This window comes from Triturus cristatus, chromosome 3_2, assembly GCF_964204655.1.
Source record: "Triturus cristatus chromosome 3_2, aTriCri1.1, whole genome shotgun sequence".
NCBI lineage: Eukaryota > Metazoa > Chordata > Amphibia > Caudata > Salamandridae > Triturus > Triturus cristatus.
The window spans coordinates 166,813,954-166,839,002 of record NC_140584.1 but is presented as its reverse complement, the minus strand read 5'-3'; the positions used below and the strand labels follow the sequence as shown (position 1 = coordinate 166,839,002).

Below are 25,049 nucleotides of genomic sequence, written 5' to 3'. Positions count from 1 at the left end.
TGTTCACCCCCCCCATTCAATGTCTGCAGCCTCCACCCGGGATGTGGCACCAGCATTAGGGTGTCCCTTGTCAGTCTGGGTGGGCGCAATCCCCTTGCCTCTTGATGTTGAGGGTCCCTCCTCATCCTCCTCTTCCTCGCTGGTGGAAAGTGGGTGTAGCCGCCGCCGCACTGGTGGCCTCTTGCTCCGGACCAGGTCCTGCTGCCCTTCTGTTCCGCCAGCTGTGCCTGCTGAAATGTAAGCAAAATCCGAATGTTATGTTTGTGTCATGCAGGACGAGACACATTCATAGGAGCCAAGGTCAGACTTATTTTCCTCTGATCACACTCAATAGTTGTCAGTGTCTATGAGCTGACATTACGTGTATGTTCACCGTCAGTTCCTGGATTGAGTCTGACATGGCCATCTCACGTGGATGTGTGTGGCTTGCACGACTGTATTGGCCAACCCTCAACCTGGCATTCTGGGGATCTGTGTGTCCTGCCACAGCTACATGTGCAGGTTCCACAAGCAGTCCACCAATGGAGAACATGAAGTCCCGAATCTCAGATTATGGCCATTCATAGGGAGTCGCAGCTGTTGAAGGTCTGGACAAGTGTCATCTGCTTCCTAGCATTGTATGGGACACGACAATTGGCGAATGTGGGTCACACATGCACTGAGGCTCTGGCCTATTTCTGTAGCTAAATTGTGAGTCTAGCCTTTGGCTGTCCCCACACATGTACTGACAATCCAGTGGCACATATTGGCTTTGGTGACTGATATGGTAATGCTGTACACCGCTGAACACTGGGGGAATTTAGTGACAGCTACCTGTACATGTGAAATGTGAAACAGGCCACTGAGGCTGAGACGTCTGTCAGTGAACACCCCTTGTAAATTTAGAAGCGCTTAAGAGTGATGAAAGGATGTCAAAGTCTGTCTTGACTCCATGGCACATGATGTTTTGTCACAATTGGAACCCACACTCTAAAAATGCTATGCAAGTCATAGCATCCAATACCCTTTGGCCTGCCATGCGCACACAGGACAGTGTCTGTACCATTGCTCATCCAATGCACACATGATTTCCTAGTGCCAATTGTAGTGGTGCGGGAAGAGCTGATTTCAGTCCAAATGCACAAATATGGCTCATTTAGCCAGTTGTCATGGCGAGACTCCAACTCCCAAAATGCACTCTGCCCTGTACAGTCCATATGCCACAGTGTGCCTTTTTAAGCTTGGTTACTGCTGCATGGACACGGAATCTGTGAATGGAGGCATCGGACACACAATGGTACAGCACTGTTTCACTCACATCATACTCCCAGACACATTTAGCATATGATGCACTTACCATGTCCCTGCTGCTCATGCTCCTCCAGCTGAGCATGGAGGGTCGGCCAAGCTGATCGCAGGACCCTCCTGTACAGTGGGGATAGGCGAGGACGATGCACATGGTGCTGGGAAGACTGGCCCACCAGCTCCTCAGCCTTGTGCCGGGCCCACCGTTTTAGGTCCTCCCAGCGCTTGCGGCATGCTCTCGCACTCCTGGTGTGGACTCCCACTGCACTGCAGCGCTCGGCGATGTTGGCCCACAGCCTGGCCCGGGCTGCATTGCTCAGCTGGTGTTCAGGGTCCCCATATAGCTGAGAAAATTTGGCCAGCACCCCCTCAGCCAAGATGTCCAACTCACTTTCAGTGAAAGGGGGTGCCTTCTCTTCGTAACCCTCAGCCATTATGGGGATAATAAGAAGGATGAGAGCAGCAGGATGTCAGAGGATCTGTCTGTGATAGAGGATGACTCAGAATGAACACAAAATGGCAGCAAACTATTTCCTGTGATGTATTTCCTGCCTCCCACTTCCTGTAAAACATTTCCTGAATGAAATTATGTGTTCCGGGTCATTTTCGGAGTTTACGGCCCGTAAACGCAGTTTCCGGTTCCGGAGCGGGAGGTCCGCACACGGGCCGTACGCTCCGTAATCGGCGTTTCCGCACACGGGCCGTACGCTCCGTAATCGGAGCTTCCGCTTTTTGGCCGCAAATTCCGAAAATGACCCGGAACATATTATTCCATACAGGAAATGTTTGACAGGGAGTGGGAGGCAGCAAATACATCACAGGAAGTAGTTGCCTGCCATTTTGTAGTCATCCAGATCCATCCACAATCTGGAATCACATCTACTGCCATCCTGCTGTTCTGTTGTGGATAAAAAAGAAAAGACAGTGCATGTGAGAATTAATTAAATGTGACAAGAGGGTGAAGTGACCATTTCAAGACATGTCTGCAGTTTCTGTTTCAGTTTCTCATGCTTTGCATTATGGTACATGTAGTCCATATTAGGTGCTCATTTGCAGAGTTGTGTGATGTGTTCCAGAACATTGTGTTTGAGAAGTGTGGATATATCACAGACACAGGGGGGCAGAGTTACGGCTACAGACGCATCTCTGCTAATCAGCAGAGATGTGTCAGAAGAGTTGCGATGCATCTGCCCACCCGTGCGCCAACACAGATGCGCGGCATTGAAATTTCGGTGCACCGTGCAGCTCGGATGTGCAGATGCGTGACGCATCCCCCGTTGGAAAGGCGGCGCATTGCTGGAGTTGCGTCGCATGCACAACGCAGCTCCAGCAAGGCTCGGGGGTGCCCTATCCCTATGATGCTGCGTCAATCCTTACGCCTGCTTCAAGCAGGCGCAGGGTTTTGACGCAGCATGGCCTTAAAAGTGACTGAGTGAAATATTGTAGATTTTTAGGAGGCGTTTCTGCGCACGGAAGGCCCCCCCCCTGCACCAGAACGCCTACATGTGGCGCAGGCCTTTACAACGTGACGCATCTCCCAGATGCTTCATATAGTACATTCCCCGCAGCATGGGGCTGGCTTTGCACCACCGCAGCGTCACAAAAGTGACGCAACGGCAGCGTGAAAGGGCCGCAAGTCCCACATTAATCTGCCCCATGGCGTCTGATTGACCCATTGCATCACTCACGTCGTGGGCGCATCATTTGTGGGGGAGTAACATCTGTTGATGGCACAGGGCCGACAATGCTATGGTTATGGCCTTTTCTGATTAAGAGACCCATCCTCATGAGGTCCGGCTGTGTCTCTCAGTACATGTATCATCTTGCATCTGTGGCTATAGATTCTTTCGGGACATCCACTACACTGATCGCTGACATGGGCACATGTGCTGATGCAGGCTCAACGTTTTGACTACTGTCAAGAGCTGTGATTAACATGCAGTTAGTGTGGCTTGCAAAGTAGCCTCAGGAAGGAATTTATTGACACAGTCGTGTATATCCAAGTTTCATCATTGGCAACAGACAGCAATCCACATTTGGTCCATTCCACTACAGGTTGCTCATGTGAAGAACGTGGCAACAAGCTGCTCACGGACTTGCATGCCCTGACCTCGGTTATGTGCCATGGCCCGGTTTCCCAGATTCATAGGTAGCCGAGGTTCCAGCGGTATCTGTAAGCCATGCGTTAAGGCAATGTTGTGCAAGACACAACAGGCTAATATGATCTTGCACACTACTTCTGGGGAGTACTGCAGCACCCCCCCTGTACGGTCGAGACATCTGAATCGCGACTTCAACAGACCAAAAGTGCGCTCTATGATGGCTCGAGTCCGTATGTGTGCCCTATTGTACCTACGCTGTGGTACAGTGTCTGCACGCCTGTAAGGGGTGAGGAGATGTGGGGTAAGTGCATACCCAGCGTCACCTCAGTAGAGGGGAAAGGGCAGTTGGTTAGATTTCCCTCTTTGACTTGCACAGGACATGATCTATACTGTATTACATGCATTGTCAGGTGGGCCCTGTATCTAGCTTTATGAATCTTAAAGTACTATGGTTAATTTTGGGGGGCATTCAGACATTTCAAAAACACATAATCCTCCTTTCTAACGCTTGGTACTTACCCAGTAGCCACATGTTGCCAAATTCTCCCGCAGCTATCCGCCGGGCAAGAGGTGACATGCGGAATATGAAGCTGTCATGGGTACTGCCGGGGAACACCGCATGCACATCAATGAACCTCCCTCTGGAATCACAGACAGCTTGCACGTTGATGGAATGCCATCGGTGTCTATTGCAGAAGATGTGTGCAATGTGGCGGGGTGGCTGAAGGGCCACATGGGTACAGTCAATTGCACCCAGCACACGTGGAAATTGTGCAATGCGAAAGAAATCTCGTACTGCCCTTTGTCTCAGGGCCAGTGTCGGTGGCATATGTATGTGGAGGTGGGATCTTGCAGTGATGCATCGCAGTACCTGATGCAGGCACCGCGACTGGCTTGCCTGGGATATGCCCACATGGTCACTGGAGACCCTTTGGAATGAGCCAGTGGCGAAGAAATGGAGCGCTGATAGGATCTTGAGGTATGCTGGTATTGCATGTGAGCAGCAGGTCACGGAGTCAAGTTCCTGCTCCCACTCACATACCATTTCCAAGATGATTTCTGAAGGGAAACGGTACCTGGCCCTTATATCTTGACTGGACATTCCAAATAAGTTGATCCTCTGTCTGAAGATCCTCTCTGCTCTGGCTCTCCTCCTCCTCCTCCTCAATTGGTTTTGCTGCATGGCAAGGGGCAGTGCAACAAACACATTCAGTGACATGTTGAAAGGGTTTGTGTGTGTCTGCTCTGCAGTTATACGTGCTGCCGAGCTAGGATTGGCTGGAGTGTGTCAGCTGATGCATGGTGGGGGATGGTAGGGACTTGAACAGGTGTTTCCCCTTGGCTCAAATGATCAATGGCAACAGTAATGTAGTCTGGTCCGAATTCTGATGTTCCGGCCCGGTAACGGCATTTCCGGCCCGAGGCCGGAGTTTCCGGCCCGGGAGCGGATATTCCGCCCTCGGAGCGGACTTTCCGGCCCGCATGCGGACTTCCCGCTCCGGGTTCGGAAACTCCGCTCCGAGGGCGGAAAATCCGGCCCGGGTGCGGACGTAAGTTTAGTGGTCGTAAATGGATTCTGTGAATAGCAAAAGTCCTAAGTTCATTTTGTGAATCGCTAAAGTAGTAAGTTCATTCTGTGAATACCAGAAGTACTAGGTGCATTCTGTGAATACCAGATTGGTACTAAGTTTAGCATTTAGTCTTAAGTTTGTTCTGTGAATCGGGCCCTGGGGGTTTTAAATACCTTTTGCCATTATCAGCATCCTTTCATTTGTGAGAAAGACTCAGTAGGGGTCATCTTTGAATACGTTATTTGAGGAAGAACAGAGAACTTCACAACATAAACACTTTTGTACTTTGAAGCTGGAAATGAAGAAGACCAGGAGAAAACAAACATTAGTTAACAGTAAGATTGACAGTTCAAAAATACATCCAGCACATTTTGTTAACTCTCTCTACGTATTTAAAGAGGTTATACCAGGTTCAACTTCAAAAAGAACAATTGATGGACAGAATGCAGAACAATGTCATACACTCACCCCAGAACAGAGATCTGGGTCTAAATCCATCGTTTTTTGCTCCCCATGCCATTCCAGTTTGGACCCAGCCATATGCAAATCAGTCTTGACCCTGCTCCCTATGAGAACAGTCCAGCCCGAACTGGCAGGTCCTCCCTGACTGGAAACAAGCATCCTGGGACCAGTTTCGGGGTAACACGCCTCATCAGCCAGGCTAGCTTGACTCTAGTGGCATGGGGAGCACGGGACCCACGTCTGGGCATACCTGTCCTACGCGGAGTGACAAATGTAAAAAGAACAATTGATGGATAGAATATAGAACAAGGTTCAACACCTCATCTCGGTTTAAACATAGGACTCCTTTCTGCCATTTCTGATCTCAAATACAAATTGACATGCAGACGGTACGGTAAAGAGGTCTGTGAAAAATGCAGTTCTTACCTCTGCCGACATGGACTGATACAGGTTCACAAAGGGATCAAAAGGAGTCCCAGTGCAGACCAGTCCAGCAACCTTCTGCGGTCGATCCAAAGTGACTAAGAACATTAACCATGAACCCATACTTGCGCCAACGAGCATCTGAAAATGAAGAGAACTTCAGTGACCTCATTTCACTAAAATGAGAAAAGTGGAAGTGACATCACACATCCTTTAACCCACCAATACCATCACAGTAAATGAGATTTAGTGACCATTGAAAGATGACTTGATAAAAAAAGTGATTTCACAGGCACTGTGATCGTCCTCCGCTTGACATCATGGGAAGTAACATGACACATCCTCTGACCCATGATGACATCCTAGGAAGTAATATTCTATGGACATTGACTCCCAGTGATTGGCCATTGCAACCTGTAACTCATGCCCCTGAGGAATGTTGCAACAACAGAGAAGTGACAATGAAGAGGTTGCAGACAATACAGGATGGGAAGGAAGATGGCAAGAACAGGAGAGGAAACGAATTGTGAGGTGAGGAAGAAGGACAGTGAAAAAGGAACAAATATGTGAGTAGCTGCCTCAATTCTACGAGAGCACGAGACCAGAGGCTAAGAGTATGCATTGTATCCTTCAGAACTATTTTTAGCAGCCCCAGCAACAACTAAACCACAACACAATCATGAAATCATGGTCTGAAAACTGCAGGAAACATGGTGGATATTAGACCAATCGACTCAATATCAGCCTACAAAATGACTGCATATTCTTCTATTTTCCTCTTTCGTTGCAGCTTTTGGCTGCCAAGATAAAAACTATTTTTATCTCTTAGAATTCTTCTTCTTTTGTATGATGAGGTCATTAACGTTGGAAGACTCTGACGTATACTTCTTCCTGCAGATTTCACGCCATATGAATATTCCCCAGAAGGCAGACTGGATCTAGAAACCTTTCCCCCCAGAAATGGCTTTTCGGCATTGCAAGGTGGAGCCAAATGGCTCCAGCCACACTCCACCTGACTGGAGCCATTTAGAACAGATCACATCCCAATCTATAAGCACCAATTGGTACACTGAATTTCTGTTTTTCTTGACCTCTTCTACATAATTCATCATCAAAAATATCTCAGCTTTCAACAATGACTATGTGAAATGTCTCCTCCTAAGATCTTGAGGGTTAAACCTTGTTGCATTTGCCACAAAAAGATGCGCTTATCAGATCGGCATGACATATGCAGGTGGTGCCTGGATTCTGAAATCGACCCTGCAGCCTGTGACTCCTTTTCATTGATGCACCTGAAGGCTGTCAGAGAGCTGAGAGCCAAAGTATCTGTGGCCAAGACCCACAGGGATGTTCAAAGCATCCTATTTCCCCTTCAATAAGTCCCCTGACAGGATGCAGTCTCCTATAAAACCTTTCCACTAAAACTCCAAAAGCACCAAAGAAAGCAGAAATCCTCTTCTGCCTCGAGGAAAGGGTGATGTTAGTGGGCCATTCTAACACTGGGATTGCCCTTGTCTTTGGGGCAGATTTAGATGCTAAAAAATGATGAAGCCAGAATTTCTGACCCAATGCACCTACCATGTGCAGCTAGAGGCAGTAAGGCAGGCTGTGCTGTTTATGTTTAGCGCTACTTCCCATGAAGGAGCCCCTTCCTGCAGGCTTGGGAATTCCAGCAGCCTCTACCCTGACTCCACACCTCCATGGGTCTTTGCTTCGTCTCTTATGATGCCTATACCTTCCAAGGATCCAACCATTACGTGTTCGGCATGCAATGTTGACAGAAAGCCAGTCAGCCGAAATATAAATCCTATTATATCCTATACGATTTATATTTCGGCAGACGGGATATCCATCACCGTTGTGACAGAGTAACCCGTCCGCCAAGATCTAAGTCAGGCCCTCAGTGTTAACAAGTAGAATGCCATCTACACATTACATAAAATACACCGCCAATCACAGGATGTGGAGCTATTTTTTAGATAGATATTGTTTTGATTGCTCTAATATCAACCAATTTCTCTAGTTTCCAGCCGATGGTTTTGTTGTTACTTTGGTATCTCTAAGCATTAATGAAGGATAATCCTTGCCTCTATGTCCTTACACGAATTGTAACTTTCATTTATATTGGCTAGAAAAATTTTCATTCTCATCTCAATGTTAGTGTTTGTCAGTGATTGAGTCACACGTGCTGAAACAGCCCAATTCCTTACCTGTGGGCCAGTGGTGAGTTCATCCAACACTGCTAAGACGTCATCTTTCCACTCCCCTAACAAGGAATCCTCAAAGTTTCCTTCTGAGCATCCACACCCCCTATAATCAAACCTGCATTAGAAGAGAGAAATGGCTCACTTTATTTATTGACAAGGAGATTGTTTATTTAGGTGTGTGGGTCAACACCATCGCTATGAAAGTACTAGGCAGAGTAAGGAGAGGATAATGAACCACTGATGCAATTTTAGGAATGCTGTGAGTTAGTAGATGTCATCTTTTAGAAAATATGAAATTCTTTACACATAGCTCAGGGTATTGTAACTGCTTAGATGCAATACATCTTTTAAGAGTCATCACATTTCTGCCGAATGAGAAGGTTGCTCAGCGGTGGCTCATCCGCATTGGCGTAGAAGCGTCGCCCCAATTGCTCAGAGCCAGCTGCTGTAAAATAAAACAATATTTTACTATTGTTTTATTTTTTAGCTGCTGGCTCTGAGCCAGGGTGTGCAGAGAGGGGCTGGGCAGGACCATGGGGGGCGGGGGAGGGGGGGAGTGGTAGATGTGCACTTTTAAGTGCGCATGCCAGTTTGTCCGGCCGTCTCAGGCAGGCCAAACTGACATGGGCACTGAACACAGCCGGGTTGGAGAAACAGCACAGACTACCTGTGCCCGAGCAAGCATTGCTCCAGCACCTCAGGCCAATCCCCACGCAGCTCTCATGCTTGAGAGCAGCACAGAGATTGAATGGGAAGTCGGGATGCTGTGCCAGGGACTGCTGGGACCAGGAATAGAGGAGTGCAATGTGGCCGGCAGCACCAGGTTGCTAAGTCCTATTTGTTTTAATTTAATGTATCCCCCCCCCGACCCTCCCCGCAGCACGCTCTCCTCCTCCCACGTGCTCCCTCCGGCCCCCTCCATCCACCTCATCACTCCTTATCTGTATTGGCCGCCACTGAGGTTGCTTAGCCTTTTGTTGTTTTCAGTGGCAGCTTTGAGGTGAGAGCAGCAAGGTAGTCAAAGGGTGCCCCGGGAGGCAAACCCACAGCAAGCAAATGGGTAGAGCTTGTGTGACTATTCTATTGTTTAGTAAATGTTTTCCTGATCTGTGCTCTACACTTGTAGTTTGTTTGCAGTTGTAGAATGGCACAAATGGAAGTCACAAAAAGCAAGACTAGGCAGCATTGTTTCATAGCAATAACTGAATTGTGAAGTGACGTTGATGTGTTTTAAACATTAAATAAATATCCCAAAACTCTCTTCCACTCTATGGGTGTCCACCGTGTTCCCTATGATTTTCTGAATCTCATGGCACAACATCCCTCCTCCCTCTGGCTGAAGGTCTTGTGCTTTCCTAAGTCCAGTGTGTGGTAGACAATATCATTTTGCATGGTAGTAGGTCCCGCTGAGGGAATTCCTGGTCAGTCATTTCTAGCAAGCATTAACACACCCAGGAAAGAAAACAGACACTTAAGAAAGCGCATAGCAGTCCTACACGTGTTTAATGCGAAAATAGCCAGCAGGCACCACATTTTCTAAAGGCACATTGCTATTTCAACCGGTCAGTTTGAGCATGTCATGATAAGGTCTGTACATTTTGGCTTTACATTAATACACTTGTCTCCCAGTGCAATGAGTGGAGGAAAGAACATGTAATACAACTAAAACTACAGATGGACATAAAGAGCAGGTGTCTGGCTCTTCTCCTGGGAAGAATGCAAGAAGATCTTGACCAGGGATAAAGTATGCTAGGGTAAAATCTTCAGTTCTTGCTTTGTTACCAACTTCAGAACGAGGCTATGCTAACTAGAACAGTTAGCCTGAATGTGCATTGTATATGATGGGTTAACAAAATGGCAATGCATTTAAAATGTGTTAAAGTATGCAATAATGCTAAGGCGTTTGTGTGCTTTAATCAGGTATAACAACAAATTCACATTTTCTAATTCAAACAAAAAGATATAAAGACATATGAAAAATTACGTCCTCACACCAAATTTGGGCAATCTTGTGCCCAGTGATTGTGTGACATTTCAGTCTCTTACCTAGGCGACCATACTTTAACATAACTGCTGTGCATTTTAGTGCATCCTCATGACGAATGAATTTCGAGACTATGACATTTTAACAATGATTTCATAGATAACCTATTTGATTTAGAATTACTCCTCATTCTATCACATGTATACATTTCAGAACAAACTTCAAAATTTGCAAACTACATTGAAAATATTTTCTGACTTTTTTCGGCTGTCAGATAGCTTGCCACCACTACATAGAATTACTCTATTATTCAAATGTGACATATCTCCTTTTTCAGCGCAAGAACATATATCAGCCATCTAGGCAACAGAAAATGTGTCGTCATAATCCGTTTGAGGCGAAGATATAGTCTGAAAACAGGACTATTTTCTCTCCATGGTGTCAATGGAAAACAAGTAACTTAATGGTCAGTCCAGAGTGACAACTTTGGGCCACATTACCCAGGCCCTAGCTGCACTTTTGTGCCGCCAGGGCATCACTTTTCTGATGCTCGGGTGGCGCAGTGTAGCGTAGCATATTTACAAGGTCACGCAAACCCACTTTGCATGGCTTTTCACAGCCTTTTAAATATGGGTACCTTTCACGCAGAGCACTACATGAAAAGGGCTTTCCATGGGTGTTGCTGTGGGTGTTCCCCAGGGGAGGTGTAGGAATGGCGAAACGAGGAGAAATACTTGAATTTCTCCTAGTGTTTTCCTCTATCTATGCATAGTGCATTTGTGTAGCATGCATAGAAAGAGGAAAATGCCATTAACTATTGTTTTTGTGCAGCAAGGTGTGCCTACCTGCATAAAAACAATCATCCCCGCAGCGCAGGCACCCTTGCAAAATGACGCAAGGGTGCTTGTGCTTGCACATGGCAGGCAATTGTGAGCCAGCGCAGCAGAAAGCTCAAGGATGTATCATGGTGTTGTTAATGCTTCCCTGTGTTTTGAAAATGACGCTGCACGGCACAGCTAAAAAGGCTTGCAGTGCCGCACAGCGTCATATTCTTGTAATTGAGGCCCTTTGTTCCTAGCCTTTGAGAAGACACCATAAATGAAATGTGTTTTTGTGAGCCAAAACACAGTTGACACATTTTCTCTGTGAACGTTTGTGTTGAGTTCAATTAATCATTAAATCAGGTTATGATTGATACATCTACTCATAGAATCCTTGTGAATCCTCTCCAGGCACTAGACTAGAGGCCAGATTCACAAAGGTAACTTACACTTTCGAGCAATTTACAATTTAGAGTAAGTTTACTACTTTTTGATAATTTAAAATATCTGTGTCTAAGTTTCTACAAAAACAACAGTACTAAGTCCAGCGTCACATATGGCCAATCACTGATACTGAAACACTCTCCCACAAAAAACAATGGTGGTAAGGGATTAAAATAAAACCCCATAGGAAATATAATCAAATTAAATTAAATTATTTAAAGTAGTTAAAAATGTAAATAAATATAGTTTAATGTTATCAAATATATACAGATAGTACCTATTTGTTAATTAATTGTAAAATATTTTAATACCATATTTTGAATTAAAAATGAATTTAGTTATATTTTTATTAAATTATTACTAAATTTATTGTATTATTTATGTGCATCATATTAGGAATTAATAATGCATAATAAAATATGTTTTCATTTGTTGGGGTTTCATTTTTTCATTTAAACGTCAGAATTTTTTTTTAACTTTAATATATTACCATTGATAGAAAATGTATTTGAAAATTAAGTTAATAGTGCTGTAGCAACTTTTTAAGTTCTACATTAAAAAAATATATATAATCAGAACAAAATAAATGGGAGGAGCCCTACTGTAGGAGGGCTTGAGCTCGTATAGTGCATCTTGTTTCCTCGCGGCGCAGGACACACACAGGCTGTGCCCGGGCCAAGATCAGGCCTCTCACAGCCCAAAAGAGTCCAAGCCATGCCACCCATCTTGGTTTCGCTGCCAGACCCCCGGCATTGATTTGTGTCTATACTTTGCACAATGGTGAAGAAGAAATCTACAGCTTTCACCAGTAAGGAGCGACCTTTAACTAGCTCTATTGCTATCTTCATAACTACCGCAATGGGAGCAATTAACCAAGAGATTGACTCTGTGGGAGAAAGACTGGGCAATACCAAATGAGAGGCGTCTGAGGTCATTGGAAGCAACGCCAATGCTGACCCTACTACTACTTTCACTTTGTATTCAAAAGGACTGGATAGTTACTGCTCCATCCACTTGATCTGGAGCTACACTAGATAACACTATGCTTAGCAGCCAATCTTTTGAGAACCCAGGTATTGCTTGGTCTTTCAGCCCCCTCTTCCTCCAGGCCCCCGGGCAGCACAAGGAGAAATAAACTCTACTCAAACAATTGGGAAGCCTTTTCACTCCAGTCACCACCAGAAGCCACCTGTATGTTCTAATTTTTAAAGGTGCTCCATTGCTTAGACGTCAACAATCAGAGCGTCACAAGCAAACAGATTATAAAAGAGCTCATAGGTTTAAGTGGCGAGCTGGTATTGGTTATTCAGTACACAAACAGATTAATACGGTTCGGCGGGTCCCATGGATTGGGAACAATCTGATGTCTGGTGGTATTGATTGTTTTGTAATTAGCTTCAGGAATCCTGGTGGTATTTCCTTTATTTTCAATAATATCTTTTCAGTTTCCTTGGTCCCAGTAGGATTGAGGTGGTCCCCTAGGTTATTTTTATAGGCCCGGACCTGTTCCACTAATTTGTTCCTTCTCTAATTGTGGTTTCTCGAGGCAGAGCCTCCTTCATTAACTTATTCAGCCCCAGTAACTAACAGATACGCACAGTCGCGGCCCATGCAGGTAAGAGCGGTGGGGCAGGGTAGGGGGGATTTTGACAGACGGCGACGAGGGAAAATTAATGATTTTTTCAATTTTTCCTCATTGTCGTCTGTTGAAATACTCCCCACGCCCAGCCTCACCACTCTTACCTGCACGGGACGCGGCTGGATATGCAGTATTGGCACAGGATATAGCTGTTGACTGGTTACAGGGAACATACCAACAGGGTTCTCCCCTTCACCCAATTACAACAAGCGATTTACTCGCGTTGGTACCCATTGTTTGGTGACCCCTATAAACTCTCAGACTAGTTATGATCGTAAGAGCATGGCCTACTCTTCTGTGCCATCATCAAATTATGACTTTTCCGACCCTCTATTGCATATAAATGTGTTTGATGGAACGTGTCAGGATTGGGGACCAAGTGTAGGAAGCCAGAATAGCAGGGCAATTTTAATGTAATTTGCTGCCAGAACACCTGGGCTACTGCCCCATTACACCTTGGATGGCTTTACTTCTTATTTCAATCCTAACATTTACTCTAACTCAGGTAGAGCCAAAGGGAGGCTGCTTACCCTGGTTTCAGATGGTACTCACCTCATTTTCAAATATTTAAATTTGATTATAGATCTAGGTAATTTTTACCACAATAATTTTGATCCCAACAACATTGATATTATTAAATAGTTGAGGGCTGAGCTGGAGAAGCTTCCTAATGTATGGACCGGCCAGCCCTCAGTAGTCTGGATGGGTGGTTTTAATATTCAACATTGTAAATTATCAAACAGGAACACAAGTGGTGTTTTAGATAATATCGGTCAAACGTTTACTGACTTCCAGCACACTTCTTATGGTGACGTCATAAATTTATTATTGACAACTCACTGTTTGAAGTTATCTTTTGATTCTTATTGGGATTTCCCAGTTCTTAAAAACTTTTTTAAGGAGTGCTAACTGTAGCATTATTGATTCCATATGATTTTCTCACGACTTAGAACACTGATTGATTGATCGTTTAGTGATCATAATCTCATAACGATCTCTTATGTTTTAAAGGTTTCTCAGCCCAGTGTTAATCCACCTCACCTGATGGTAGAGGGAGACAAGGGATTTCTGCTGCAATGGGAATGTGCTGAGAAGACCAACTTGTTTGCTGAGTTGGTGTCAAGGAATCAGGATGCACTCCTTGATTGCCTGAACTGTAATCTGAGGTTGTATGCTAGACTGTCAAGCTCCATTAGGGAGATACTGACTGTCACTTTCCTGGGTTCTAAGGGTAGGTCAAACACATGGTTCGGGGCATTACAAGCAGTATCTTGTAGTATTGATGATGTGCGTCAATGCAGGTTTAAATAAGGAAGATGATCGCAGGCAAAAGGCTATTAGAATGAAAGCATGCAAATTTCTATTGGCAGCCAGCTTGTGCAGAGACACCCGTGCCTTTTTCAGGGATTCCCAGGAGCTGGGAATTGACACCATTATCCCCCCGGGCCCCCTAGTAAATGAGTGATCTATTTCTCCAACTTATATTCTGTTTCCTCTACCAATACATATCTTTCTGATGTCAAGTGGCAGGATATGGATAGAGATGCTGGAAGTATGGTTATTGAATTATGAGATGTTATTGAGGCTCAGGTGCCCTAGTGGTACGGCACCAGACCCAGACAGGGTGGGTGGATCTATTTAAGGGTGACATTGATCTCTAGACCCCTTTGCTGACCAATGTATCTAATGCAATTTCTAGGCAAGACCTTCCATGATCTTGGTCCTATGCTACAATCGTACCAATTTTCAAGAAGGGGGGTAAATCTGACCCTAAGTATTACCAGCCCGTATCTTTGATTGATAGTACAGCTAAAATTATTGACAGAATAGTCGATCGCCTTGAAACATGGGCCCAGTATAATCATGGTCTTTCAGCCCTATTATATGGTATGCGTTTGGGTCTCTGTACTATTGAAAAATGTCTTAACCTGTACTTAATGATTAGCAAGTATTCCAAATCCAAGCTGGGCAATTTGTACCTTGCGTTTATGGATTTGAGCTCTGCATTTGACCATGTAAATAGATCAATGTAGGGGCAAATGATATCCAGCACAGGGGTGGACAAACATATTGTTGGCTTTCTAAGGCAATTGCATAATGATGTCACTGCCACTGTGAGATATGGGCTGAACGGTGAAATGACTGAGGCAATAACACTTGTTCTCAAGGCCATTAATATAAAGAGAGAAAAAAAGAGTTCACCAGAGGTGTGTACCTGCCCTCTTTTTGTTCTCTCTCCTTATATTAACGGCCTTGAGAAACAGTTGGTCAGGTTGGATGTAGATTCCCTTTGAGTCCGCTCCGGTCCATTTCCAGCACTTGTTGTCAGAACCTCAGTAAGGCTTCACAGGTTACTTAATCATTTTACTAGGCTTATAACGGATCTAGATCTCTGCATTAATTATAATAAAACACATATCATGACCCATGATTCCACTAGAGCGAAAAATAATGGTTACTATTTGAACAATGCTAAGATTGGATCAGTGCCCACTTTTCTTTATTTGGTGGTTTCGTTCGATGAAGCTTGTAACTGGAAAGCACACGAACGGATTGGGAGTTCTGAGTTTGGAAGGAGCATTGTGGCACTTTTCGGTTTTGCCTCCAAGCTGGAGATCAAACCATCAAATGAGCTGATAGCAGTAGACCAAGCTAAAAGCCTTCCAATTGAAACTTATGGTGCCTGTCTTTGGAGTGCGTGGAATTCTCCTGTCTTGCAGATATTGTAAAATTGATTCTTGAGGAGCTTACTCATGGACGTCGATCAACAAATTATCAGAAGTAGCGGAAGTGACATCACATACTCCTTGAACTGAATGACATCACAGAAGTGACATAATTGTGACCTAAATCTTCCCACGAAGCTATGTCACATGATCTTGATTAGATTACAATAATTGACATCTCTGAAGTTCCATAATAGCCTCATGAATAATATAACAATACAAATTTCTATTTTAGATACCACCTATATTAGGTTGTGGATCAGCTATGCCAGGGGAACCATACTCCTTTCTCTCTGTATTATAATAACATATTACGTGGTTGGTATGTTCATTGCAAGAATATATAGTGCCTCAAAAAACAGAACTGTACTGGGAGCCTAAATTATTTTAAGGTTTTATCCAAAAACATAAATTTTCGTGTATTCACAATAATGAAACTAAGCGACAATTTGTTAAAAAAATATGCTTCTCATCATGGGTGCCCCCTTATGCAAACAATGACATACAATATGACAGTGCCAGTGTTTTGCCATTAGTGCTCTCCATATATCATGGGTGGATCATATGTTAAACATTACCTCTAGTACGTCAGGGCCAGCATTTTGGTTGCCTCCTCCCCAATAAGCCACAATTGCGCCACCCTGTGCCCAAGAATTATTGCCAATGTGCCTGTCCTAGCATTGTGCCATGGGTGCCTCCTGTGCCAAAGAATTTGCTCCAGTATGCCAGAATGTTTCCCTGGGTGTCCAGAGATGCCAGGTTTTACCTCTAGAATGGTAATGCCAGTATTTTGTCACAGGCTCCTGGCATGCTAAGAATTGTATTTAGTATACCAGTGCTGGCCTTTTGTAGTAGTTCCCTCTGTATGCCAAGAATTGCCTTCTGTATGCCACGGCCAACTGCAGACTCTCAAACATAACATTCTTTCTCAAGCTCACATACATTTACTCACTCAAACTCCTTCCTTCTCAATTACTTGTATTCACTCCTACTCACTCGCATTTTTACTCACTCATTCAAACTCACTCATAAATTGGCACTCACACTCTTCCATCTAACTCACATCTTCTTTCTCACTCAGTCGTCTCACTTAATATCACTCATTCTGACTCACTTGTTCTTCCTCATTTGTACGCACTCACTCTCTCTCTTACTCTCCCTCACTAATACATTCTCTGTCACAATTATTAGTACTAATTTGTTGTCACTCATTTTCACTTGTTCTCGCTGATTCAAACACCTTCATTCTCACTTATAGGTACGTTCATTTACTGCCACTCTCTTTCATGTATCCTCACTCACATTCATTCTCATTCACATTCCCTCACACTCTCCAACACGCTTCACACTCATTCTTATTCATCCTCACTTACACTCACTTTCACGCTCACAAACACAAGCATGCTCATATATAGAAACAAACACTCCCATACTGACAGGCGCTCTCTCTCTCTCTCTCACAAACACACTCTCACCTGCCCCAATGGACACAACATGCATTTAAACTCATGTTACTTAACTCACCTCAGCTGTCAGTGAATGTCCTGTTACAGCTCCTGTGCTCTATTTACACAGATAGTGAGTATTAATCTATTATACATTATTGATATAATAATACAAATGGACAGAAAACAAGAAGAGAGGAGCCCTGCCGCCCACAAGGGTGACTGCTCTGCGTTCTTGCCACAAATGTTACCACTTCCGAGGCCAAGGAATGGCAAAAGCTGTGCCAGGAGTTGCACAGGGCAGTCTGGGAGGCGCAGCTGTTACCAGTGGCAACCCCTAATCAATGCCCATTTGTCCAATCCCCGACCTCTCAGTTCTATCCTGTTTATCTCATTACTCCTCTCTCTCTCTCTTTAACATGTATCCTCCTCTCTCATTCTCTCTGAGTTATCCCACACCATTGCTTCTCTTATACCTGTCTCATACTCTCTCCTCTGGGAGCAGTGCTAACCCCTATCATCATCAAATAAAATAAGAGGAGAACTCAAGGCATGAAGAGCATTGTCAAGCAGGTCTTTTTCTATCTTTTTATTGGTATATTATGCCCCATTACTTCAGACACATTTACTTTTTAAAAATCGCACCTTTCCTTTTTAGGGTGTACCACAACTGTCCTGCTGTTGTCATTCATATTAATCATAATTTCTGTTTCTCACTAACTCTTCCAAATTCTCTCTGGCTTTCGCCTCTATCCCCTCTCTCTGGTGTCCTTGATCGGCATCCACTTGGCCCTATGCCTACTCATCATGTTCTATTCCTTTTGCTCTTATTATCGCATGTTGCTTCCTGTTCATTATGCTTGTACACCAGGGGCCAGATGTACAAAATTCAGTTTTTGCATTTCCAAAATAGCGAATCCTAGGAAATCGCTATTTAGGAAATACAAAATGGAATGGACAAAAATAGAGATTTCCTAATAGTGAATCGCTATTAGGAAATCGCACATTTGGAAATGTAACATCATTCATACCCATTGGTATGCCCAACAAAAAGTGGTGCATATGTAAAGCGCATAAATGCCCTAGGGGCAAGTGTGCACTTTATGGCACTTAAAAAAAAAGCAGTTTGGGATGCTTTTTTCAAATTGCACATGGTTACCATCGGCTTGGCGTCGATGGTAATAGCATTTCCAAAATGCCCATTTTGCATTTAGGAAATGCTTTGTACATGTTCTTGGGAAGTAGCAAATAGGATATCCCTATTTGCGATTTCCTATCTGCCTTTGTACATAGGGAAAGGCAATTTAGTATTTATTAGCGGGCCGAAATTTTAATTTGGTCTGTTAAGAAATTCTAAATCCTTTCATACATCTGGCCCTAGGAGTTTATGTAATGAAGCTATCACTATTTCCTTTGGAGCTCTGTGTACTTGGGAGCCTAGCTGCCCTTCCACTGGCAAGTCGTATCTTGCTTTGTGGCTGTCACGACTTGCTAAGTATCTCATGGGGTGATTTATAGTTTTCAACAGCTCCTAATAGTATAGTTCATGGACATTTTTGCTATGTCATCTATTTGTTTCCTTATTGGGGTGCCCTAAAGTACAGCGCATGTAAAAACCTTGTTCCTGCACAAATAATTTTGAGGACCACTTACTCCGAGTTTATCGGTTTCCTACAATGTAACAATCGCACCTGCTCACAGGAAGCATGAAACCTAGACCCGCTTGATCTTACTATAGAAACTCTTAGATTTGATTCTAAATGTGTGTGATGTTCCTCCACGGTGGAGCTCCTCTCTTGGGCAAAAGTCAGAGGAGCTGTTCTACCTGAAATTTATGATTTATGCTGTTTTTTAAATACAATTATTTTGCAGATTCATCCAAGCACAGAATGCAAAGTTTTCTTCAATAGCAATCAGCCAATATGAACTGTGTACAAACACAAGGCTCGATTTAGAGGTGTGCGGACAGGTTAATTCATCACAAAGGCGGTAAGGGGAGGACAGTGGCAGTGTCTCCCGACCCCGCTTGGTGTCAGGTAACTTCCAGAGCGGAGCATTCAGAGCAACTAGCATATGGAGTGTTCACTGTGGATTATAATTGGAGATTTTATAATCACTTGCGGCGAAATTTAAAAATTGCACATTGAAGCATAATCTTCCTCACTGTGTGTTGTATTGCATTGACAATCAACTGCCTATCTGTAACTTTTAATTGTTAGCACACTGACGATCTTACCTCTACTGTAGGGGTTTTAGGGGCCAGGTTCTGTCTCTGCTCAGTGTTTCAGCCTACCCGCCCCGGTCCGACTCGGTATCCAATACCATTGAGCGGAAGGCGGGTGGACAAGAGCAAGACACGCCCACTAACCCCGGAACAGTTGAGCGGTTAGCGCTCTAACAGCACTACACACAGGCTATTTAGCCCTCGTCGGCCAAAGCGCGCAGCGGTTGCGCGCAGAAGGGCGCCATTGTCAGCGCCGAAGACAAGCCAAAGACCTGCCCGTCTGCGCCCGTCCGCGACAGGACGGGGCCAGGGGCCATGGGGACTGTTAAGACCTACACGCAAAGGCCTCCACCGGTGAGGCTTACTTATAGCTCTCAGGTACTGAAGGGATATAATTTACAATCGTTAAAGGGTGGCAGGGCAATTGAACACCCTGAGGTAGAAGGGCCTCTTCCATGCCAACAACGACGCACTGAGAGCACCATATTTTCCCGAGATGCGACTGATATTGATCGTTCCATGATAGTCGACCCAGATATCAGTTTGACTTCGGGAAGTAACCATACCCTTTTAGGGAGGAAGAACATCCTGTGTAACATTAGGTCGCTCTCTAAACACAGTGCTGAAGTTTGGGACTTAATCTCTTCTAAACAACCCGATCTGTGCTACCTCACGGAAACGTGGTTAAAACCACATTCCACTCCTGCTATAACCTTGGGAGTTCCTAGTGACTACAAAATAGTTAGACTGGATCGCCCCACTAAGACTGGTGGTGGGATCGCTATAGTACATAAACAGGAAATTAGTATATCTGTTATAGAAGAAATAAGTTCCCCAGAAATTGAATTATTAATTTTTAAAATAATACTGCCCTCTAATGATAACCAAAAGGGTGCATTAGTATATCGACTCCCTGGACCGTGCAATAACTTCTCTAGCTTACTGATTGAGCTACTTGCCCCATATGTCAACAGTGACAGTGACTTTATTTTAGTCGGAGATTTTAATGTACACAGTGATAAACCGGATTGTTGCGAGGCTCAATCCTTATTACTTGACCTGTCCTCATTAGGCCTTATGAAACGTAACTCTGGGCCCACACATCAGGCAGGTCATACCCTTGACTTGATATTTTCTAATTTTATGCTGGTCTCCTGTCCGCCCGCAAGGCAGGTTAATTGGACAGACCACTATGTTGTGGAATTCCTTACTCCCTACTCTAAACGTATCTCCTCACGATCTAAGCAATTACCGAGGATACGTAGACAGTGGCACAAAATTACCGACACTATTTTTAAAAATAATTTTTATTGTCCACCTTTCGTTCCTCACGAAAATATTGATATGGTCGTTAAAAATTTTGAAAAAGCCATTATGAAAAGTATTGACAAGATTGCCCCTCTCAAACAATTTAAACCCAGACCAGCAAAGAAACAAGAAATTTGGTTTACTGATCAACTTAGGACGTTAAAACTACATGCCAGGAAACTAGAAAAGAGATGGAGAGTCTCCCATTCGGTCGAGGATAAAAATAAATATTGGGACTCACTATCTACATACCATAAAGCCATTCGTGTCGCCCGTAAAACCTACATTGCAACGCAAATTACAGCTGCAGGGAATTTTTCAAGGGTTTTGTATCAAGTTTTACAAACCTTTGTTAAACCGACAGCATGTGAATCCTCGGAACTTGCCTCCCAACAGCTGTGTGACGACATCTCATGCTTTTTTACGAATAAAATAGATATAATCTATGATAAAATAGTTTGCACTAATAATAAATTGACCACAGATATGGCACCTCTGAAAACAGATCCTGATCCCAAACTGCATAAATATATGTTAAACTCTTTTCCACCCATCTCTTTACAAGAGACATCTGCACTAATATCACGGATTAAAAGTGGCAGTCCTGATGATATCATCCCAGCCAGGATTATGCCTGTCCTGACTGAACAGCTCTGCCCCATGATCCAAAGGTTGGTGAATCTCTCTCTGGGCTCAGGCACTGTCCCAAGAGAGTGGAAACGTGCTCTTATCAGGCCTATTAGGAAGAATACTGCTACCCCGTGGTCCGATTTAACAAATCTCAGACCCATATCCCTATTACCATTCTTAGGGAAACTGATCGAAAAACATGTTAACTGTCATCTGTCCAATCACATTGAACTTGTTGGCGGCCTGGACTACTCGCAGTCAGGGTTCAGGCCGAAACACAGCACGGAGTCTACCCTGCTGTCTGTTATGGATGACTTACATATGTACCAGGATAAGGGCTTTTCAGTAATCCTAGTCCTTTTAGATCTTTCAGCAGCGTTCGACACCGTGTCACATACCATTCTTATTGACCGGTTGTCGAACGCTGGCATTGAGGATAAAGCCATTGATTGGCTAAAGAGCTTCTTATCTGGTCGTTCCCAGAGAGTCATCATGGACATGTACCGATCAGCGGAGGTGGAGATAACTAAAGGGGTGCCACAGGGCTCTTGCTTAAGCCCAACATTATTTAACATCTATGTGGCACCCCTGGCAAGAGTGATGCGCAGTTATGGATTCATCCCAGTATCATATGCTGATGATACTCAGCTCCTCTTCCCTTTTAAGACCATGTCCGCTGAAATTAAAGGCTCCTTTTCTGCGGGCATGAAGGCGGTGGCTCATTGGATGTCTTCCAACTTCCTTCAGTGCAATGTCAGTAAAACGGAACTAATGTTGTTTGGAGAAGCCAAATTATTATGGACCCCTGATTGGTGGCCTCCCGATTTGGGAGTAGCTCCGGAACCCAAACAGGTTGTGAAGAGTTTAGGGATTCGTCTGGATCAAGACCTGTTATTTGGACAGCATGTCAACCACACTGCTGGAATCTGCTTCCATACTATTAGCCTACTACGCAGAGTTTTTCCTTTACTACCAGACTCTTTTAGGAGAACTCTGGTCCAAACATTGGTTTTGAGTCGTATTGACTATTGTAATGGCCTGTTGCTTTCCGCCAACGAAGGAGTGCTGGCTAAGCTTCAGGTCATTCAAAACACTGCAGCGCGTCTTGTTCTTAATGCCCCTCCGAGAACTGCGTCCAAACCTCTTCTGGAGCAATTACACTGGCTTTCTATTCGCCAGAGATCAAAATTCAAGATATGCTGCTTGATTCATAAATGTTTAAATGGACAAGGGCCTACTTATCTTCAGAATAAATTTGTTCCTTATGTTCCAATTCGTTCACTTAGGTCCAGTAACTATCTTCTTTTGGTGACTCCCCGTCCAAAAAAATCTAGACACGATAGTAAAGCACTATCAATCTTAGGGCCTACTCTGTGGAATAGACTTCCCCTTTATCTGAGACAGTGTAAAGAACATCTCACTTTTAGAAAACTCCTGAAAACTGTGTTGTTCAGAAATGAGATCTAGCACCTTTCATTTCCTCTGTTTTACCGGCTCCATAAAGCTCAGAGATACTCCAGTTGGAGTCGATTCTAGCGCTATATAAACCTACAAATAAATAAACAAATAATAAGGGTGATGAATATCCTATTCGCTGAAATATAAATCCCATAGGATATAATGGAATTTATATGTCGGCAGACGGGATTACCATCACTGTTGTGACGTAGTAACCCCTCCGCCAACATCTAAAACAGGCTCACAATCTCTTTGGTATATTTTGATGTTAGTTAGGTTTCACTGTACCCCCTTCTCCATGCCTTAAGAGCACTAACACAATGAAAGAGGACACTCTTAACGAATGAATTGTAAAACCTTACAGCCAGTCTAAGGAGGAAGTGTGAATTCCCATAAACAATTTGAAAAAGGAAAAACTATTGATACTTTAGAAACAGTTTGGGGAAAGGAAGGGTAATTCGAGTGAAATGCTCCAAATAAAAGAAAGGCAATAGAATATAAATAGAGAAATTCTAGGAATAAAAGTATGGGTAATTTTTATCAATCAATTAAAGAAAGTGTAATACCTTAGGATCGCCCAAAATGAAAGAAATAGAAATTATAATAACCTTGGGAAGCATAAATACCTGACAAAGGCACGCCCAATTGAGCAGCAGTATTTCTCTAATGCCAGACATTTCTCGTTGTTCATATCAGACTTGTACCCAGGGAGGTACATGATGCCAGGGCCCCATCCTGTAAGCTTGTGATAGGCCACTCGAGGTAGTCCATCCCTAGAGAGGAACTGCATCTTAGACATGGCTGAACAGGATTCGGCTGGGCTGCATGAGATTAAGAAAGAAAGCAGGCTTTAGAATATAGACTGGATTATTTACCAAAAGCAGCTGAGATGAATGTCTGGTAACTTTAACATATTGCTCGGTCAAAGGTGGCAGAGCCATACAGCAAAGTTGCACAGATTTTTTTGATGTTTTTTATTTTCAAAACCAAAACCCAAAAGTGGGATTTTGTTTTTGAAAATAAATAAAACAATGCCCCCATCGCCAGGGGCGTCATCTCTCATGGCAAGGGTGAGCATTTTTTTTTTTACTGCCCCTTACAGCTAGGATTTTCGCCATACCTCAGCCCCGCTGAAGGACCGGAAAACCGCGCTCACACCACCTACCGCCAACCATATTACGAGTTAAAATCAAGAGGGAGGTCCTACGGAGGCTGGCTCATGGTGTTGCCTTTAAAAGTACTCTAACCAATGGGGACTGTGGCAAACCCACCCACAGATCCACTCCCTTCCAGGGATTACAACTTTACCTACCAATAACAAAGAGCACCCAGTGTTGTATCTCTGAGGATTCTTTGCTTTTGCTAATTGGTGTAACTGCTGTCATTGAGGTGTTGAATCCCACCTAAAATCGGTCTGTTTTTTTAAAGTGGGAAGTCAGTAGTAGTAACATAAAAAAATATCCTGCCTTCACTTATATGCTTAACTTTATAGTAGAAAGACATGGATGGATGGATTTTTTAAACATAGTGTATGCATTTCGCTGATAGAAGAACGAAGGAGTGTGTTGCCAAAGGAGAGTTTGTTGCCAAAGGCTGAATTGAAGTGTTTTACTAGTAAACCTGGGTTCAGGCCCACAGCCACGGGTACATGTTCTGGGGAGCCTGGCCATCTAAGGATACCTGTAGCATAACAAGGTGTCTCTGGGGGGGGTGGGGGGGGGGGGTGGAGCAAGAGCATGGCTCTCCCCACCATGTCTTTTTATTTTTAAAAAGGTCAATAGAGTGAGATTTTACAGAACACAATACATTTGGTGGATTGTTTTTACAGTATTCTCCCATAACAGCTATTTGTGATAAATAGCAGGAAATTGTGCCAGTAAAAAAATAACATTGGGACTTTTTACTGAAATGTTTGTTATTTTTAAAAAACATTTCTGAACAATAAAATTGATGGAAACTGAAGAGAATAGAAATGCAATTATACATGGGGTGTGTATTCTCCATCAAGGCACCTCTGTGGAAATGTGTGCAAATGCTGGATTTCTTAGAAAGAAAAAGCAAAAGAACAATTGATTTAACCCAGATCTCTTGACTGGGGGTGAATGATTTATCCGGCATTCCATCCATCATTTGATGCTGCACCACTTTTCGCCCTAAGTGGGATGGGTATGCCCAGACGTTGTCCCTTGCTCGCTGTGCCACTGGATTCAAGCTAGCCTGGCTGACGAGGGGTGATACCTCAAAACTGGTCCCAAGATGCTTGTTTCCGGTCCAGAGAGGACCCAGCTTGGCAGTTCGGGCTGGACTGTTCCCATGAGGAG

At 43.9% G+C, this 25,049-nt stretch overlaps 1 protein-coding gene across 1 annotated transcript in view; it reads right to left on the bottom strand.

The window, feature by feature from the left end:
• The window catches only part of LOC146856963 (palmitoyl-protein thioesterase ABHD10, mitochondrial-like), a 178,234-nt gene that overhangs the window by 103,180 nt on the left and 50,005 nt on the right, over positions 1-25,049 (bottom strand). Inside the window, exons 2-4 of the mRNA XM_085647451.1 lie at positions 23,355-23,549; positions 8,053-8,164; positions 5,846-5,983 (exon numbers count right to left, since the gene is read on the bottom strand). Coding sequence (XP_085503577.1) covers positions 5,846-5,983; positions 8,053-8,164; positions 23,355-23,549 — 445 coding nt within the window. The remainder of the gene's footprint in view (positions 1-5,845; positions 5,984-8,052; positions 8,165-23,354; positions 23,550-25,049) is intronic.